The following is a 21,415-nucleotide window of genomic DNA, read 5'->3' as shown; positions in this document are numbered from 1 at the left end:
TGTGGACAAAAAGAAAAACCAATTGCACAGTTTAGCTATAAATCGCGAGACGAATCTTTTGAGCCTAATTAGGCCATGATTAGCCATAAATGCTACAGTAACCCACATGTGCTAATGACGGCTTAAGTAGGCTCAAAAGATTCGTCTCGCGGTTTCCAGGCGAGTTCTGAAATTAGTTTTTTCATTCGTGTCCGAAAACCCCTTCCAACATCCGGTCAAACGTCTGATGTGACACCCAAAAATTTTCTTTTCCCCTACTAAACACAGCCTTGCTCTCTCTCTCTCTCCCGGTGACGCAGCCTCACTCTGTCGTTATCACTGTCACCCCGCCCAAATTCCCCATTCCCCTGCAACTCGCGAATCGCGAGAATGGAGGAGCTAGTAGAAGATAACGGATGGCCGCTGCCGGCGGCGATCGCCAGGGTGGTCGGCAAGCTGCGTCTCCACCTGGGAGGCAGCAGCGACGCCCACAAGTACAGGGGCACCATGAAGATGCTCGATCTGCTGGAGGACAAGCTCAGCATCCTCCGCGGCGAGAGCCTGCAGGGCGTCGACGCCGACAGGGAGGAAGAGGCGGCCGCGTGGCTGCGGCAGGTGAAGGAGGCCGCCGACGAGGCGGAGGAGCTGGTCAACGCCATGGAGGCTTCCGCGGCGGCCGCAGCTTCCGATAGTAGCAGCCTCCTCCTCGGGGTGAAGTACACCGTCGGCAAGCTCGTCAGCGCGTGCTCCGAGGTCGAATCGCTTCTTCCCGTGCCGGGCCTGGACGAGGATGGACTGGAAACCCCGGGGGATGACGTCGCCGCTTTGCCCCCTGGCCCTGACCAACCCTTTGTTGTTGGGCGAGATGAGGAAATAGGTGTCATATTGGAGATGATACTGGATGATGCCCGTTTCGTGGCGGATGAATCGGTTGAGGAGAGGGCAAGTGCTGATGGATCACAGATTTCTCGGAAAGGATGGATCATCGATGCCCTCCGGAGCATAGATCTATCTGACCAGAGAAACCAACCTGCAGAATCAGCAGCAGCATACCAGAAAGAAATGGGCAGCAGAGTGAAATACACCAGGGTGCAGAGCAGCACTGTCAGTTCAATGTGCAATCCAACTGTCATTCCAATTGTTGGAGTGGGTGGAGTGGGGAAAACAGCTCTTGCTCAGTTCATCTTCGACGACGAAAGGGTGCGGGAGCACTTCCGCGGTAATTCCGCATGGGTGTATTTCACTGACAACATCAGGAAAGAAGAACCGATGGCGCAGATCTTTGTATCGATGCAACCTGAGCATAATATGCTGGACCATGCTTTCAGTCTAAACAGCCTCCGTGTCCAACTTCAGAGCGTCATAGAAGGCAAGAGGTTCTTGCTTGTGCTTGATGATGTATCTGATGAGATACGTGCAATGTGGGGCGATTTAAGGAGTGCACTGAAGAAGGGAGCACCTGGAAGTGTTGTCTTAGTAACAACCAATCTGTATAGTGTGGCCAGCTTTGTGGGAACTACAACTCCAGTATTTTTGGATTATCTACATTATGATGACCTGTGGAAGCTTTTTAAGCATCATGCATTTGCCAGTTATCAAAGTACAGAAGCTCTAGAACCAATTGGTAGAAAAATTGTAGATAAAGTACATGGATCTCCTTTGGCAGCGAAATTCATTGGGGCATCATTAAGAAATTGTTTGGATGAAGCGTATTGGAAGAGAGTCTTAGAAAGTTGGTGGTGGAATGTTTCAAGCTGCAGCTTCGACATTCACATAATATCATCTTTCGGAATTTGTCACAGTGAATTACCTGCATATTTGAGGCAATGCCTGGTATTTTGTTCAATCTTTCCTAGAAATTATTTATTTGAAAAATATGAGTTGATCCAAATGTGGATAGCTAATGGTTTTGTTGAACTGGACAACACTACTGTTGCAAGAAAACTGGAGGATGTAGCTGGTGAATGGTTTGATGAACTAGTCAATAAGTGCTTCTTACAACCGACAGTTTGGAAAGCTTGGTATATTATGCATAGTTGGGTTAGAGACTTTGCAATCGCCTTATCTTCTAATGAATATCAGGGTGTTGATTGTACAATGGGAAATCTCCCACGAAGTGTACGTCACTTGTCCGTAGATATGGATGCTATGAATATACCATGGACCGAGTATAGCATTAAACAGTTGCGATCATTAATATTATTCGGTGGCTTCCGTCATAACAACTCTAGCAAAGGTTTCAACAACATTTACAACATTTTGGAGGGCAGTTATGATGCTGCTGATAGCATTTCTGAGAGGTCTTATAACACTACTGACAAGGACACTGCTGATAACATTTCTGAGTGGTCCTCTTTCAGTTTTGATGATGGGGAAGTTGATATCGTTGCTATCATTTTGAAAAGGTATTGTGACATTATTGGTAGCATTCTAAATAGGTCAACAAGCTTGCGCTTGTTGAGCTTATCTAACTTGAGAGCAAATTCAGCAACAGCATGCATTGGTGATTATCCACTTGAAGAAGATGGCATTGCACAATTTGTGGAGTTCACCACAACACATCAGATGCTGCCCTATTTGACTCACCTCAGATACTTGGATTTTTCACACAGTGGGATAACCAAACTCCCTGATTCATTATGTAGCTTGTGCAATCTCCAAGTTCTTGGTTTGAGAGGTTGTAGATTCACACAATTACCAAGAAGAATGAACTCACTAGTTGGCCTACGGCACTTGCATGCAGATGCAGATACGGTTGCTTTAATTCATGGCATTGGACAGCTTACCAGGCTCCAAGACTTATATGAATACCGTGTTAAAGCAGAGGATGGTCACACGTTAATTGAGTTAAAGGACATGAGGTATATCCAAGGGTCCCTTTGTATATCAGATCTACAGAGGGTGGCTAATCGAGAAGAGGCAATTCAGGCTAACTTAGGAAGGAAGGAGTATGTTACCTGTTTAGCTCTGAAGTGGGATAGAAATCAGTCTTCTAGAGGTAAATATAATCTATATGGAAAGGAGTTGAGTCAATTCGACAGAGGTCAAAAGCAGCCACTTCAAGCTAGCTTAGTTGAGAAGAATTATACTTCAGATATATCAGGATATCTGATGAATCCACCAGAGGTAATTAAACCTGATCAAGACATGGAGATATTAGAGTGTTTGTCCCCACCAAGAAATCTGCAGACGATAAAATTTTTTGGCTACACAGGTTTGGCTTTTCCAGATTGGGTCGTACAACTCCGGTATATAAAAGTTATTGAGATAAGCCATTGTACAGAACTCCAGGTGCTTCCTCCTTTTGGACAGCTTGAGCATCTTAGGAAACTAATTTTGCATGAGCTGCCCTCCATGAAGGATGTTAGTTCTGATGTCTATGGAACCTCAAATGTGGCCTTTAAATCTTTGGAAATCCTGTGTTTTGAGTCTATGGGGAAGTTGGAAAATTGGGCAGATTCACAGAACGAAGAAAGCTTTTCAAACCTGCAAAATCTGCAGATTAATAGATGTGATAACTTGAGGGAACTACCTTTGATGTCCTTGGGCTTAGCTATCAGAAAACTCTCTCTTACGGGTTGTGGATCATATGCTGAAACAGTCTTCAGGTATTTGCAAAAACTAACTAGCCTCACACACTTGAGCATAAATGATTGCTCCCAGAAGTTAATCCTTCCATGTCAAAACCTGATATCATTGGAGAATCTGCATCTTTCAAATTGTAAGGAGCTATACTTTGAGGGTGGAATTCTTCGTCTTAACAACCTTAAAAATCTACATATTTCTGGCTGCCGCAAAATCATATCGACAGTTGAGGAAGAGATTAACCGACTGTTTTCTAACTGGGAAATAAGGTTGGGCAAAGACCAGTCACTTGTTCTCAAAAGTGGACTCCTCAATATAGCCAAAGAGCTGGGTACAAAAAGGAGAGAACTCCCCCTTCCCGGTTCTCCGCAAAAAGAAGAATTTATGCATACTTTACAATATCTCACTGACCTTACAATGGATAACCTTTCCCAGTCTTCAGATCTTGATAATTTTCTTTGCAAGCTTTCAGCACTTCGAACTCTGTGTCTCCACAAGATCGATGTGATCTCTCTTCACCAAGAGAAGTGGCTTGAGCAGATTACATCCCTACAAGAGCTTGAGTTCTCTTGTTGCTACCTGCTAAGGCAGCTCCCATCAAACTTGGTCACTCTGTCATCCCTGAAGAAGTTAAATATGCAGTCATGTTTCCAAATTCACTCGCTACCATTGAAAGGCCTACCAGGTAACCTAAGAGAGTTACAAATATTAGGATGCTCACCTATACTAGAGGCACGATGCCAGAAGGAAGATGGAGAGACATGGGTGAAGAAGAAGAGAGGGGAATGGCATAAAGAGACGATAAACGAGTACCGACAGAAGAAAACATGTGAGTTCTGGGAAGGGTGGTTAAAGTATGAGGAAGAGTGGGTGGAGAGTGCTACAGATCATCTGAACGATAAGGGAGAGTGGTTAGAGAATGAAGAAGAGGACTGGCTGAAGAATAATTCAGATGAACTGGAAAATAATGAAGATGTGTGGCTCAAGAGTAGGGGCGAAGACTGGCCAAAGATTGCTCATATTCCTTATATCCGTGTGAATGGAGATATTATACAGAATTTTTATCTGTGAAACTTCAGCGTGCAGCTTTCCGAAATCTGTGTAAAGGTATTCTTGTGTAGAAGTGTTTGACCATTTTTTCTAGTACGTTTTCTTTCTTTTTAACTTCCTTTAATTTGCTCATGCTACTGTAGTACTGCTTGATTCAGTCTTATTCAATTTGTCACTGACTACTTCTGTTGTTGTCCCTCTTATTACTGCGGTAAATCAAAGCAAACTATTCATACATGCTGTACCATTTATCATGCCAATCCTAATTACGTGGTCATCAAATAAATTTGAAAAAAAATCCCCAAATAATTGCATCAATGGAGTTTGACTTGGATGTATATTATAAGGCATTGACAATGAACCAACTTTAGCCTGATTTTTCATTTTCCAGAAGAAACATGGAATACATCCAATGATCCAATGATATGTTGCTTTGATAATTTGATAAATTTTTAGTTTGGGGTAGAGTTTGATGATTTGTTTACATCTCTCTGTGTGTGTGTGTGTGTGTGTGTGTGTGTGTGTATTCCAATGACAATCAAATTATCCAGCGATATACCAATGACAATTCACATTATAGGCTTGTATTTGTGTAGATTCTGGAATTTGGATTGTGCTTGTCGCGTGTCAAGTGAGCTGATATTAACCTTAGTGCTTTCTGCTGTTGTAGTTATATCACACAACTTGTTCAAAAATAACAAAACAGAGAGCAGGTAAAATGGGTGCTAGTGTTGGTGAACAGTATCGATACTCCTGTAAAAGAGAGAGTAGTGGTGAGTGGTGAATCTGCCACCACTCTCAACACCAACTCCCTACTATTTGGAAAAAAAAAAGGAAATGTATGGTCCATATGTCAACCACCACCACCACCAACTCCTTATTTTTTATGGAAAGGAAAAAAAGATAGTGTGGAGCCTAGAGAATACATATGTCGGTAACAAATATATATATATATATATATATATATATATATATATATGTAAATTAAAAGATGATATATGTTAATAATGGGTTAATAATAATTTTCTTTAATTAAAATATCCTTGCAACTCATGGGCAATATGCTAGTAATCTAATGCGTTTCTTTGGATGAATTCTTAGCTTATCTTAAACACATGATCAAGTAACATTTGGCCTTCAAGATTTGTAGGTGCCTTTTATTTCGTTTGAAGGAGATTGTTGATGCTAAATGCTAATTAACTTGTAATTGATGTTGTACCAGGTCCAGGACAACCAACGGTGTCTTTGTGCGTTGCAGCAGAGGAACTAATATGATGCAGCTACGTAACGTGACTGATATCCGGAGTGTCAAAGGCATTGTCCAGACTGAACTGGTGAAATGGGCTTCTGAAAATGAGATAGCCGGCAGTTGGCTCCTCTCTCAAGCTATATCGACGCATCATGCTAGCTAGTTGTTGGTTCTTGTTCGGTTAATCTTTCTCCACAGAAATCGGAGGAGATCGGGGGTTAATTTCACACCTGAAGCACTTGGAAAGCGTCAGGAAAAAAGTTCCCATGTAACATCTGACATGTCTCCTGCCGCATTCGCCTGTAAAATTGGTGATCATGATCCAGCATCTAACTGATAGCGCTGATGGTTGTTCCAGGAGTGATTTAAAAGCCAAAGAATCGATGAAGAGCAATGGAATTGACTGCGGTTTGCAGAGCTGTTGTACTTGTATTAAGTGGCGGAGCCAGAAATTTTCTACGCCTAGGGCTTAAGTAGGGCTCATCTAATAGGATATTGGCTTTCTAAAAAAAATACATGGTGATTTAAAAGGATTTAGGCAAGTTTATGGTGGCAAGCCTAGGGCTTATGCCCAAGCTGCCCTAGGCTTGCCTCCTTGCCTCCGCCCCTTAAAAGTTGTACATGACTGAGGAAACATCAGGCTGAGAGATCACCTAAATGGCGTTTTGTAAATTGTAATCGATGTTAGCATGCCTTTGATTGTGATGATTTCTAAATCAACTTGGACAAGCCCGGCGAAGATTTTGACTTGCACAAACTTTCGACGATTCAGATATGAATCTGGAATCAGTAAAAGTGAGCGTGCACGGTGATCCTAAACTTCTATAAATGCACACATGTATATTTTATCTTTATAAGTATCTTTAAAAACCGAGCTAGATATCTTAATATTTATGAAGTCACCAGACATTCGATCTCAACGGGCGTGTTGTCCAGTACTTATAACATATAAAATTAGCTGTAAATACAAGTCAAGTTTAGGTTGGAATGAGTACTTGCCATATTAATCACCTCAACTTATAATCTGATAAAAATAACCTAGAAATGCTTATATTGTTGGACCTAAGAAGTAGCCGAAATTTCTCAGTATGTAGTTCAATTACTACAAATTTTATGTATATAATTGTCTTTTCTTTATAGTCGACCATCAGTTCGTCTAGAACTGATTATCCAAAAGATTTATTAGCGATAAAATATTATTTATAGGAACAACTTTTATAGGTGTTTTTAACGACTTAAAACATCAATGTGAAATTTAACTTTAATTTCAAATTTTAAATTTTGGATACGGCTAAATGAGCTGAAGCAATGCAACTCCGTCAAGTAAAGTTAAAAGAAAGAAATCCTAAGGGTGTGTTTAGTGCTTTGGGTATAAAGTTTTTAAGTATACGGATACACATTTGAAGTATTAAACGTAGACTAATAATAAAACAAATTACAGATTCCGCACGTAAACTACAAGACGAATTTATTAAGCTTAATCAATCCATCATTGGCAAATATTTACTATAGTACCATATTATCAAATCATGACATAATTAGGCTCAAAAGATTCGTCTCGCAAAAGTTCCTTAGGTTCCTTGTGGTGGAACCAGCCCATCCAAGTTCAAATCCTAGATTTGACACGGGTGCTCGCATTTACGGCTAATTATTCTTTCAGTGGTAGGCGACGAACCCGTCGACAGCGAGGCGCCTGTGGTGACTTCGTCAATTTCAAGACATGTCGGCTCAGTCTTTCGGAGGTGCTCATAGGGGTAGGGTGTACGTGTGTGCGTTTATAGGGGTGAGTGTGCGCACGTTGTGAGCGTCTGCGTTTGTATTGTGTTTCTAAAAAAAAGAAGATTCGTCTCGCAATTTACATGTAAACTGTGAAATTGGTTTTTTTTTCTATTTAATATCACACATTTGATGTGACATTTTTTGCCACAATTTTTTTTTATCTGAACAAGGCCTAACCCCTGCTGCGTGAGACGTGTCAATAAAGGTCAGAACAGAAAAATAAAATAAAAATTCTGCATCTTCCCCGAAGGGCGCGAGGCGGCGAGCCTCACGCCCTCTCCCGAGTCCCGAGTGAGGACACGCCGGCGGAGGCCGATGGCCCTAGCCGCTCTACCTCTACCTCTACGGGCTCCTGAACCGTGTCGGCGTTCACGAGGCAGGCGGTGCCTAGGTGATGCAGGCGAGCTCCCCCTCCTCTCCTCCGCTGGTTGCTTCTGCGGGCCGTCTCTTTGCCCAGGTGAGTGGTGCTCGCCACTTGCTCGACGAAATGCGCACTTCTCCCTGACTCCGCTCTTCGCTCTGCACCAGGTGCGGACAGATGAAGGCGTCGATTTGATCATCTGAAGTGGCCGGGAATCCGCAATCATGCGGTGGCATGCAGCCGTCCTATTCGATGACAATGCAGTGGTATCTTTCTGATGGAGTAACTCGGAATTAAGGTACGCCCCCCATCGCGCGCCTGCCGTTCTCAGTATTAAATATGATTGTCCTCTTCGGCTCTTTGTGTATAATATAGCATTGCAGCATTCTGTGTGGTAATACGGGCTATGTTTATCTTTCTTGTGGCATGGCTAATCTCCGCGTGAACCCTGTTCATGTTGCTAGAAGGTCCCATGTTTCAAGTGGGCGAATTCTTCAAATCATAGATAGTTCAAACATTCAGGTCTATTTGTGCAGCCTCTGAATACATAACGAACAATCTACAGACTAGCAGTTCCCATGTACATTGTACCTCACTCTGTCAATGATTCTGAAAAAAGGGTAACTCTGAGAGCTAAAAGGTTGATAGAAAATATAATACTCCCTCTCTTCCATATTATTAGACATTTTGGCTTCTCCATCTCTCGTCTAGAGTCGCACATATACATATTAATTTGGACACATAAATGAAGAACGGAGTACATACATAAATCCATGCATGAATCTATTCAAAACCTAAAACATCTTATATTGTGAAACAAAGGAAGTACATAGTATTTTTTTTTCGAAAATCCAGTGGAGTGCTTTTGCTATATTAATAGGAGCAATAAGAAACCTGTAGATATCAGATTACAGCATAATGTAAAAAGAACATAAACAGAAGTGGACTATCTGATGGTAAAAGGTTTGCCTTTCCTCTTGCTCTTCCTATGGTCCGAGATTGCAATTAGTCAGGGAACTTGTTTACCTGCTACACCGTGGCCTCTTCACTCAATTGTTTTGTTCTTCAAGATTAGCCACCAACTTCTTAATATATTATACACAGTAACCTGAAAACTGCAAAATTCAAGAAAATCATTGCTCCTGAAATGGATGATAGGTGTGGTGGAAATGGGAAAGCCAACCAAAATATAGCACTGTAGTTTCTAAGTTTTTGAGAAGAAACTGACATATCCATCTTGACCATTGTAAACTGCAAGGGGCCTTGATTTTTTTTTTGTTGAAAAATTACTGGTGAAACCTTATAGTATGCATTAAGATGCTAACCTGCAAAATATGGTTTTGTGAAGACATATTTTGTTAAACCAATCCTTCTAAAATACTTCATATGTCCCAAAATATAGCAAGTTTTATCCCTTGGTACGGCTATTAAGGAGATCGGTAAACATACTTGTTTGCCTCCTTGGGGTGGGTGAGGTGTGGGCCCGAACTAGTTGGGGTGAAAATGAAGCCAAGGGGGTAGTCGATAGCTTTGAAACCTTTTTTGCATTCCTCATAGACCACTAATTGTCTTAAAAACTAGGATTCACACCAGAAATCTGGTTGTTGAACGATCCGCACCAGACATCGCGAAGATTCATTGAATAGAGCAGGAGAAAAATTACAAGGCTAGAGTCCTAGGAGACAATAGCCAGGAAAGAAGAAAAAATACAATCAATAATCAATAAAATCAATAATGATCAAGATTCAAGAAAGAAGACAAGGCTAGCTTTTTTTTTCTTTTCTTCCTCTGTCTCACTTCAATACAATCAATAATGGTCAAGATTCAAGAACCTCCCTTAGTTGCTTATGTTCTTACTCTCCTTGGAAGCACACTTCACAGATTTGAAGATTCCATACCTCGGTTGACGCCAACAAATGGTTTGGGAGATCAATCATGATTGCCAAACAATCATGAACTTTTAAACATGTCATGTTTTCCTCCTCGGCTTCTTCTGTTCTTACAATTCTACCAGTTCGTGGGATCCTACAAGAACAAATTTGGGGAGATCAACTAGCTTTCTGCAATTCTTTATCACAATCTTTCTGATCCGTGGAATAATTTGTGTTGGTGCTATATCCATCCACCTCCTCCAATTTTCCATGTCACGGAACGTCAGTTCTTCAAGGGATGGAAATACCCTGTCATAACTGCCATAAAATTCCTTTCCGATATCTTTTATTTGTTCCAAGCCTTGTAGAATTAGAACCGCAAGGTGAGAAAGATTTCCAAGAGGTGGAAGTTCTACCAATTTTTTACAGCCACTGAATTTAATGTATCGCAGTGTGGTGAAGTGCTGGTCATCTGCTATCCATCCTGGAAACTTCACTCCCATGTAGCAGTGGATCTCGAGATCCTTAAGTTGTCCATTTGGTTTTAGGTGTGAAACAGTTTCCGTGCAACCATCAAGTGTTGCTGGCTGTGAATTCCACTTTAGAGCCAACTTCTGGAGGTACATTTTTTTAGACAGCTCAGCATGACGCGCGTCACACACCTCATTCACACATGCCACTTTCTCAAGATTCGTAATACAAAGATGGCCACCAAGGTAATTCAAATCCTTCAGTTCTGTTATCCTATACCCCTCCTTTTCACTGACAGCAAATTCTTCCAAGTATTGAAGCTTGGATAGCTGGCCTATACTATGTATCAAAGAGAGTGTGCAAGCTTCTGCATATAAATATCGCAGGTTGACTAGCTTATTCATATCCCTAGGTAACTCTGTGAATCTACATCCTCGCATACCTAGAACTTGTAAAAGGAGTAGCTTACAGAATGAGTCTGGAAACATTGTGATCCCAGTGAAGGATAGGTCCAAGTACCTTAGGTGAGAGCATGTACTGATGACATCAGGGGGCCTTTCCATCTTAGTTTCAATGCAAGACAGGTCTAACACCCTCAGGGAACTTGAAACAGGCAATATGCTATTAAGGGCTGTATTCAGCATGGTTGTTCTCTGGCCATCAAAAAATAAAATGCTCCGTACCTTGCTTTGTTTTCTTAGGTCCAATGACACTTCGAAATCATATTTGTCAACTGCCATGTGGATGATATTGGAAAGGTTTTGTCTGGGACTGTGTAAATCGTCTATTGTGTAACATCCTGTTTGATTTATGGAGGCCACAACTTTTTTGATCATTTCATTCACTGTATATTTACCCTTCCATACAGTTGACTGGATAAGTGACCTGTTCAAGAGCTCATCAAGCCATCGAATGTCTGTGATCTCATATGCGGATTCTTGATGTTGTTGCATAGAATTACACACCCACATTTGAGTCATTTTTCTTTTGTCAAATAAATAACTGGATGGGAACATGGAACAGTAACCCAAACATTTCTTTAGGTCATTTCTGAGGAATTCCAGTGCAATCGTTACTGAAGGTAAAGCAGGATTAGTGATGACCAGATCTTCATAGTCATTCCACCAATTGCTTTCACAAACATTTCGCCAGTGGTCTTCATCTAACTTCGTTCTGAGAAGCCTCCCGATTACCTCTGCCGATAAGGGCAGGCCATGCAACTTACCAGCTATTTTGTCACCAATTGATTCCAGAGAATCTTTTCTGGTGAGTCCAAACGCGTGGTGCTTCAGAATCATCGAGAGAACAGATGTTGGAATTTTATCCAAAGTTATAACTATACCTCCTGGAATGGCATGAGTCACTTCTGATCTAGTTGTCACCAGTACTATGCTCCCTGCTGCTGCTCCAGTTAATTTTGCTCTCACAGTCTTCCATTCACGTTGCAGGTTATCCTTTGCATTGTCAAGGACAAGGAAGAATCTCTTGTTCTGTATGGTCCTGGAGAGATCATGTTCCGAACTAGCTTGGAGTGTTTCCAGACCCATTTCAGAATCAAAAGGATGCTGTTCTGCTGCAAAAGAACAAAATATTTTCTTGATGAAATCCTCTGAGTCAGACCTTTGAGAGAGAGAGACCCATCCTCTCTGATTGAAGGCCTTCTTGACATTAGGGTGGTTATAGATTACTTGAGCAAGTGCTGTTTTGCCTACCCCAGCCTCGCCTACGATACATACAACTTTCACAGTTGCAGTTCCCCGTGTCTCTTCCTGCATTCTGGATGCTGGAAAATGTTCAGCTTGTGCTTCATTTGGAAATATGATGCTCATTAATTGGTCCTTCTCTTTCTCACGACCATGGAACACTACTTGTATTTCTGGAAGAAACCCTACCATATCCTCTTTAGAATCATTCAATTTTAACAAGTCAAAAAAATTTCCAGACTTACTGGCAATCTTGTCGAGCCTTGCCAGGAGAGTCTTCAGTCTGTATATGTCATCATCAACAAAACCCAGATTCTTCATCATGTATGCCAGAAAACCGCTAACCTTGTTCTGTTGGCTCTTTTGTATTCTCTTGATCTCAAAGTCATCCAGCAGCTCTTCCGCCTCAGAAGCAATTTTCTTGATCAACTCCAGCCAGCCGGTGAAATTATCATCGACGACGGGCCTTCGCTCCGCGACATCAAGCACTGCTTGCAGATGAACAAGGGAAGCCTCCACGTTAAACACCCGCAACGTCACCATGCAGCTCATGGCGCTCCTCCAGGATGGAACGCGCCTTGCCCACGAAGTTGGCGATCACAGCTCCTGCGAACCATCCGCCGATGGTCAATCCGCCTCCAACCATGTCGAGGTCGCCCCTCCAACTCCAAGGCTTCAACTAGTAGCACGGAACAGGAAAGAGAGTTCAGAATTGCATCCTAGTAGAAGAGGACTGGCAGATGTTCTCATAAGCTAATAGAATCTGAGTGCGAATGGGTCATGGCCAGCTAATTGGTGTGTTCAGTCATTGACCTAAATGTGGGCATGTGTGCGAATGGGTCATAGCCAGCTAATGGAATCTGAGTGGGAGCATTCTTAATGCTACAGTAGTCGACCTTCGTTGTTAGTGGCATAAGGTACATTTGTTTTTTCTCAATAGGGATTAAATACACATTCAGACAATGAATTAAGATGAATCTGACTTTTCTTTTTTTTTCCCCGCAATGACATCAGAGTTGTCAATTAATTAAAAAAAATATGTATCTAGCTCCTTTCACTATAAACTTGTCTGATTTTGATCCCTTAATTATAAAACCAACTACTATTGGTACTTTAAATCTCAAAACCATTAACATCTTATCCATGGGTTTAAATAAGGATGGTTTTTTATGACATGTTGGGTTATGGCAAGTTGTGTTATAGCAAGCTAAGGTGAATCTAGCTTCTAGTTTATCTTTGAATTACGCAACTACATCAGCTTTAGAATGTGGACAAAAGCTGTAATATTTGAGGAGCTTTTGATTTTAGAGAAGCTGCTATAAGCTTTCCCAAATAAGCCCACTTCTCTCTATCCACAAATATAAGTACTTTTAGACTTTCACATGATCGATCTTCAATGTACTATTTTGACCAATAATATATATAAAAATAATTTATTTTTTTAAAAAAGTTGCATGTTAGGATAGTTTGTTTAATGATAAATCTAACAACATCCTTTTTATGCCATGAATTTTTATGATTTTTTTTTTTTGCTATTGATAGTTAAGTCAAAACTTAGCACTCTTATAATAAAACTAGAGGATTGCCCCAAAAGATATCATTGCATGTAGAAATCTATTTGGATTTCATATACAACCCTTGGCTTATATTTCTATGAGCATCTGAATTTTATATACAACTCTTAGATTCTATTTTTTATAATCCGTAGATTTTACATACAACTCTTAGCTTCTATTTATATGAGCCTTTGGATTTCATATACAACTCGTAGATTATATTTTTGTAACCCCTAAATTTCATATACAGCTCTTAGCTTCTATTTTTATGAGCATCTGGATTTCATATACAACTCTTAAATTCTATTTTTGTAACCCCTAAATTTCATATACAACTCTTAGCTTCTATTTCTATGAGCATTTGGATTTCATATACAACTCTTAGATTCTATTTTTATAATCCATAAATTTCATATACAACTTTTAGCTTCCACTCCCTCCGTTCCATAAAAAAACAACCTAATACTGGATGTGACACATTCTAGTACAACAAATCTAGACATACATCTGTCCAGATTCGTTGTACTAGAATATGTCGCATCCATTCACTGTTTTTTTGGACGGAGGGAGTATTTCTATAATTCATGGATTTCATATATAACTCTTAACTCTTAAATTCTATTTTTATAGAGAGTTTGAGGAGAAGGGGATTGAGAAGATTGGGAAGATACGCAAAACGAGGTGAGCCATTAGCATATAATTAATTGAGTATTACTTATTTTAAATTTAAAAAATGGATTAATATGATTTTTTAAAGCAACTTTTCTATAGAAAATTTTTGAAAAAAAACGCACCGTTTAGTAGTTTGGGAAATGTGTGCGCGGAAAACGAAATAAACTCTCTCTTTCTCCACCCAACGAACGCAGTAGACTTTATATATAACTCTCAACTTATATTTTTGTAGATATAATTGTATTTTATAGCTATATCAATCAATCTATACCATTATAATCCAAACCCAATATGATCTGACGACTAAGATATTTTTCTTTTTTTTCTCCAACTAATGTGAGAATTTTCTAGTCTCTATAACGAATGGTGTGTCTTCTTTCAAGGCTTTTTTTAATAATATATAATAGATAGATGCTTATACGGGTGGATAGAGGGGTATATGTTTATGTAAAAATAAATTATGCTATGTCTTGGACAATGTGCTGGTCCAGCTCAGCCTAACACAAGCAGGCCCCACGCCCCCTCTAATTCTCTAAATAAAAAGTTTGGTTCCATCAGATACTAGAGGTAAGGTCAACACGGCAGCTTAGCCCTGCACCCCCAACTCTTGCCTCAAAAGTTCGACAAACACGTTTCCGCATCAATGGATCTTGGATATGAGCATCCTGCTGTGCTTCTCTCGGTGGAGATCAGCGAAGTGGTCCAGAAGCTCCGCCGCTCTCTGGGCAAAAGTAGCGACTCCTTCAAGAGAACTACGAAGAAGCTGGATGTGGTGGAGGATAAGCTTCGCTTCCTCCGTCTGGACAGCCTGCAGCGGGTCAAGCCTGCCCCTGCATGGCTGCAGGACCTGAACAAGGCTGCACAAGATGCAAAGGGACTTCTTGACGACATGGAATCTGAGGTGAAAGCTCCTGACTCTTCAATCTCTGATGTTATGAATTGGCTCTCCTCTGATGACAGAAACATGATTAGAATGGTATACGTCATTAGTAAACTTGCCAGTGCATGTTCTCAAGGCAAATCTATAGTTGACACACCACCCCTGAATGAGAGTGCCTTAGGAGATGAAAAGGAAGATAAGATAGCTTCATCTTCTGTTGCCATGACTCGCCAAGACAAATCTTTCCTTGGTGATGACTTTCTTATTGGTCGCGATGAGGAAATAGCTATGATAAGAGACATGGTATTGGACAATGCCCAATATGTACCAACAGAAATAACACTTAAGATTAGGGAAGAAGCTGAGAAGTTACATGTTCCTCATAAGGGTTGGATTACTGAAACTCTTCATAAAATTGATATGTCTAAATGGACACAGCAAGCAATAGAAGTATCCCCACACCCCGAAAATGAAAAGAGCAACAAGGTAGAATATATTCGTCATCCACATGACAGTGCTGTTACATACCTTCGGAATCCGGCAGTTATTCCCATTGTTGGAATCAGTGGAGTGGGCAAATCAGCTCTTGCCAAATTCATATTCGATGACGCAAATGTTCGGGAGCACTTTGGTGATATATCTGCATGGGTCTATATGACTGACAGAACTGACCAGTTGGTTACAATAGAACAGATCATCTATTCTTTTAATCCCAAGGATAACATCAGTTATATGACAAGCCTGGACAGTGCCTACTCTCAACTTCAGGATATCATAGAAGGTAAAAGATTCCTCCTGGTACTTGATGATGTATGGAATGAGATATGTGTGCTATGGAATGATTTAAGGAGTGTACTAAGCAAAGGAGCACCTGGAAGTGTAGTTTTAGTTACAACTCAATTGTACAGTGTAGCTAACTTTGTAGGGACTGCAGGCCCTGTAATTCTGGATCCTTTACAATCCGATGACTCATGGGCACTTCTCAGGAGATATGCATTTGTTGAACCCTGCAGAAGTTTGTCCACGGAAGGTCTCAAAGAAATTGGTAGAAAAATATCACACAGGTTACATGGATTGCCTCTATCCATAAAGGTAACTGGGGCAACATTGAGAAGTCAGTTGGAAGAAGCTGATTGGAGGGAAATCTTAAATAGTTGGTGGTGGAATGTTTCAGATGATAACTTTGCAATCAGAATTATATCTTCTCTTGGAAGTTGTTACAGTGCGTTACCTGGATATTTGCGGCAGTGCTTTGTCTATTGTTCAATATTTCCTAGGAACTATGTGTTTGAAAAAGATAAATTGGTTCAGATGTGGATAGCTAATGGTTTTATTCAGCTGGACAGTTCTAGTGGAGTCAAAAGGTTGGAGGATGTAGGTGGGGAATGGTTCTACGAACTTGTCAATAGGGCCTTTCTTCAGCCATCAGCAAGGAAAACTGAATACATTATGCATGATTTGGTCTGGGATTTTGCAAGTGCACTGTCTTCTGATGAATACCATGGTAACGATAATAAGGTGAGAGGTGTTTCACAGGATGTCCGCTATTTATCAGTTGACATGGATGCCCTAGATACACTACCAGATAAATTTAAAACTGAACAATTGCGCACTTTTATGTTGCTTGACGGCAGTCATCAACCCAGCAATAATGAAACTCATCTCCCTCTTAGTAATTTTTTGTGTAATTCCAAAAGCCTACGCTTACTGGCCTTCTCTTCAAGGAGTTACAAATGGCTGGGACGGACGTCCGCTCTTTCAAATGTTATTAGCTCAACGAAACACCTCAGATATTTAGACCTCTCGTTTACTGGGATCGCGAAACTGCCTAATTCAGTATGCAGCTTGTGCCACCTTCAGGTTCTTGGCTTGAGAGGCTGTACATTTGGTAAATTACCTGGAGACATGAATTTCTTAATCAACCTACGTCACTTGCATGCTAGCTCAGGCACAATTGCTCAAATTAATGGCATTGGGAAGCTAACTAAATTGCAAGAGCTACATGAATTCCATATTAAAGCAGAAGAAGGTCACGGGATAACTGAGCTAAGTGACATGAACGATTTGGGTGGTTCCCTTTGTATTTCACACCTTGAGATGGTGACTGATCCTGCAGAGGCACTTCAAGCTAACATAGTTGAGAAGGACTATATAACAGCTTTAGAATTAAGATGGTCTTATACTTTGCCTGATCTGTCCAAGTCGATACTTGGGTGTTTGTCTCCTCCAAGATATCTGCAGGAGCTAAAACTGTATGGTTACTCAGGATTTGAACTTCCAGATTGGGTGGGGCAGCTCAAGCATGTACGGGTTGTAGAGATAAGTTGGTGCAAAAACTTGAACGTTCTCCCTCCACTTGGACAGCTTGAGCATCTGCAAAAACTCAAGTTGGATGGTTTGCCGTCAATAAAGGATATAAACTCTGATATTTGTGGAACCTCAAACGTGGTCTTTTGGTCCTTGGAGGAGCTAAGCTTTGAATATATGGAGAATTGGGAGAGCTGGACATATGCAGGGAGTAGTGACTTCATTCGGAACCTAAAAAAGCTGAAGATACTTTCATGTGAAAAATTGAGAAAGGTGCCTTTTGAGTCGTTGGGTTTAGCCACGAAAGAGATAATAATTAAGTGGTGTGATCCATATGATGATACGTTCTCGAGGTATTTGCAAGGGCTAAACGGTCTGACACGTTTAGAGGTAGGTGGTAGCCGGAGGTGCAAATTAATCATTCCATGTAAACAATTGATGTCCTTGGAGTACCTACATATCCAAGGTTTTGGAGATGTGTGCATTAAAAGTGGACTGTGGTATATCAAAAACCTGAAGAATATACTGATTATTGATTGTTCTACAGTAGTTACAGATTCAAATGAAGAGTCAGCACAAGAAGACAAGCAATCCCCAACTCAAATCGATCGCACTATGCATTCTCTCACCCACCTTACCTTGGGTGGCGATACAATGCAAAAAGTAGGTCTGGAATTTGTTATTCCCCAAACTCCCTCCCTCCGAAACCTGCGCCTTGACATAGTACAGGGCCATACAAGCATTACTAAGAAGTGGCTTCAGTATCTCACATCTCTACAGGAGCTGGAGATTTATTCGTGCCATGCACTCCCATCGAGCTTGTCCTCTCTGTCATCCTTGAGGAGGTGCACTCTGAAGTACTGCCACTGGATGTATTCAATACCACCCAACAGCCTGCCAGGTAACCTAAAAGAGTTGCAAATAGAGGAGTGCTCATTTGAACTAGAGGCACGATGCCAGAATCCAACAGGAGATGCGCGGCCAGAGGGGCGTAAGATTGAGTTGTGGCAGAAGAGGAAGATGGGCGAGTGGCGAGAGAGGAAGCTGGAGCATGGGCGGACGAAGCTTATTGAAATGCAGCAAAAGAACGAGTCACTAGGAATACCGATGAGCTGGAGGGAAAAATCGCCGAAGAGTTCTAAAGGGGAGTCGTTGTATCAAAGTGATAAATATTGGTCGCGTGGGCAGAGGATGCAGGAGGGACACGAGTGGCCGAGGAAGCAGCACATGGAAGAACAGTCGTTTATAGAAAAGGAGAAGTCGTCGAGTCTGAACGAGCAAGCAGAGGAAGACGAATCCAAGAAGGAACCACTAGAAGAGTGGCTGCAGCAGAGTGAAGGAGATCAATGGCCTGAGCGAGAGTGGGAGCTGTACTCATGGGTGGAGAGGAAGCTGAAGAAAGAATTGGACAGAAACAAAGATGATCCGTCTAGTCTGATGAAAGAGAGAGAAGAATGGCTGAAGGAAGAGGAGCGCAAATTCCACAGTGAGACATTGGGAAAGGACTGGCCCAACATTTGTCACGTTCCATATCTGTGTGGAGGGAAAGATTGTACAGAATCTTTATACCTGAAGCTGCAGATTCTCCAGACGTGGACTCATTTTCTGTGTACGTTGCACCAACTCATTTCTTGCATTGTAAAATGCAATATTTTGGCTGGCTCTGATAACTCCTTTCTTTCTCCGCTGCTTGTAGTTCACGATTCACATGCTCTGGTAAAGGAAATTTTGCATCTAAATCAAGAGTCAAGACAATGCTTTTGCTTTCGGCATCATCTATCTGCCCAGCGCACTTGAGGTTAGTACAAATATTTTTAATCTGTTTTTAGACAAACTAAGGCTCTTTTTAGATAATGGAAGCTTTTATTGAACTCAGTCAATTACATCAAGATGATACAATTATACTAAGAACACTTTCGGCCTCTGCATAACTAAGATGCACACAGCCGAACATACAAAACCACACTCAAAAGGAAAAAAGAATGGCATGGAGTACTGAGGACCATCAATCTAAAGATTAAATTGCCACCCATGAACAACTCCTTGGCCATCTCCTCCAAAAGCATAGAGTTTTAAGGGCCACAAATTCTAAGATTAGATCGCCACCCATATCCCTGAGTAAAAAACTCCTTGACCACCTTCTCCAAATGTTGACATGCCACAACTACCATATCCCGCGAACCAGGCTTCAGGCTTCTGTAGGATAGCCCATGTACGAAGTCAATGGATAAGAGAATATATAACCTGCAAAGGTAAAGATATCACTTTTTTTTTATAAAAAAACCACATTATTCCTACATAGCCAAAGCGACCAACAAGTAGCAGCTGCTCCTAACAAAACATGTGCTTTCAAATTATTATAAATTCCATCAAGCCAGCTCCCAAATATATGCGCTACACAATGTGGTGGAGGAAATCCAGATGCTACTTGGATGATGGACCAAGCAAAATGGGAAAAACGACATTTGAAGAAAAGATGTCTAATTGTCTCGTCATTGCAACAAAAACAACAATTCTTATTCCCTTGCCATTTTCTTTTTGTCAAATTGTCCTTTGTTAACACCACTCCACGGTGCAAGTACCAGAGAAAAATCTTAACTTTTAAGAGTATCTTTAATTTCCAAATACGCTTATTAATGTTGGGAACATTGCTGTGAATTAGAGCTAGATAATGAGACTTCATCGAGAACTCCTCATTTGAGGTTAAGTTCCTATGAAACTCATCTTGCTCCTGAGTTAATTGAAAACCAGTGATACGTGGTAATAAATTATTCCACGCTGCTAGTTTTGATCCTATAAGGTCTCTTCTCCATGAAAAAGATAGAGGATTGTTTTCGAAGATTTGTGCAACTGTAGCCTTCTTATACCTAACTATGTTGTAAAGGCAAGGATACTGTTCTTTCAAGATTGAATTGCCCAACCATTCATCTTCCCAAAACCTCAAACTAAGGCAAGGATATTGTTTCCAAAGTTTTTTGAGACAAAAAATATTTACAATCGTTGTTTCTCCATCAGGTGTGCTTCTGCATTTCTGCAAGCTAGAAAACCTACATTCCTACAATGCTACACTTGCAACATTTATTTTGTTTTTTCTTTGAACTTTGTTTATATTCTGTAAATTAAGGAGGATGCTCGATACCCATTTAATCCATTGTGTTGTCATACGCTGGTACTTCTATGAGAAGTCTAAACTTCTCAACCACAACTAACTTTTTTCATTTCATTTTCTCAGCATGTCCTTGTAAACGCATGGTAACACTTAATTTGATGGAGCTGTTTCCTCCATGAAGAAGCTGTTATTTTCCTATGAATATCTCATCAGGTTAACAGGTTTCTTGCAAGTTCAGAACAAGAAAGTTGCCTGAGATGATGCAAACTGACTGCACAAACAGAAAGGCAACCAGTTGGTTACTTCATCGATATTACAGGCTAGATCGATGTAGCCTGGAGACTCTGCAAGTATGCATAGAAACAGAGTGGTCTTTACTCTTGTTCATTAATCAGGATAGCCTTGCTGATGCTGAAGCAGCAAAACGGAAGCCGGTTAGAGATTGCAGCATAAATTGGATTCAGTAATGCTTTGCACTTCTTTCGTGGGACCGCACTTTAATCTGTACTACTTCCTCCGTTTCACAATATAAGTCATTCTAGCATTTCCCACATCTATCTATCTATTATATTATTAAAACAGCTTTGAAAGGAGGCACCACGTTCGCTGTGGGGGCTAGAAATTCCCACATTAATCGAAGAAAAAGTGAAAAAAGAAAAAGGAGAGTCCAAATAGAAGTCCAATTTAAAAATAGCTGAAATTCGGAATTAAAAATAAGCAATATTGAAAAAAGTTTCCATATAAGAACCTAATACGAGATTAATCAAAATTCAAAATAAAAATAAAATAAAATCCAAAATTAGAAGAGGAAAGGAGAGTCCAAGTAGAAATACAATTTAAAAA

General features: G+C 40.7%; 1 protein-coding gene, 1 long non-coding RNA gene and 1 other non-coding gene across 4 annotated transcripts; all 3 read left to right on the top strand.

Moving 5' to 3' along the window:
- The first annotated feature begins 289 nt into the window (after window positions 1-289).
- LOC4343409 (disease resistance protein RGA2) lies at window positions 290-6,602 on the top strand. Of its 2 annotated transcripts, none has more exons than XR_001547794.3 (2): window positions 290-4,707; window positions 5,837-6,602. XR_001547794.3 is itself a non-coding variant. In XM_015792158.3 (2 exons), the coding sequence occupies exon 1, from the start codon at window positions 370-372 to the stop codon at window positions 4,633-4,635; it is 4,266 nt and encodes a 1,421-aa protein (XP_015647644.1). In that variant the 5' UTR covers window positions 290-369; the 3' UTR covers window positions 4,636-4,671; window positions 5,837-6,602. The 2 variants fall into 2 exon arrangements, 1 of the variants encoding a protein (XP_015647644.1); XM_015792158.3 differs by having other exon boundaries at window positions 290-4,671.
- A 1,275-nt stretch (window positions 6,603-7,877) lies between these two features.
- On the top strand, window positions 7,878-12,432 carry LOC112939694 (uncharacterized). Its single transcript, XR_003243541.2, has 3 exons — window positions 7,878-8,099; window positions 8,171-8,301; window positions 11,794-12,432. It is a non-coding gene; the product is annotated as an uncharacterized lncRNA (long non-coding RNA).
- A 6,177-nt stretch (window positions 12,433-18,609) lies between these two features.
- LOC4343406 (uncharacterized) lies at window positions 18,610-21,125 on the top strand. Its single transcript, XR_010742427.1, has 3 exons — window positions 18,610-19,072; window positions 19,160-19,261; window positions 20,696-21,125. It is a non-coding gene; the product is annotated as an uncharacterized protein (transcript).
- Window positions 21,126-21,415: the final 290 nt, after the last annotated feature.

The sequence above is a fragment of the Oryza sativa genome, chromosome 7 (assembly GCF_034140825.1).
Source record: "Oryza sativa Japonica Group chromosome 7, ASM3414082v1".
Classification (NCBI taxonomy): Eukaryota; Viridiplantae; Streptophyta; class Magnoliopsida; order Poales; family Poaceae; genus Oryza; species Oryza sativa.
This window is presented reverse-complemented; position numbering and strand designations above follow the sequence as displayed.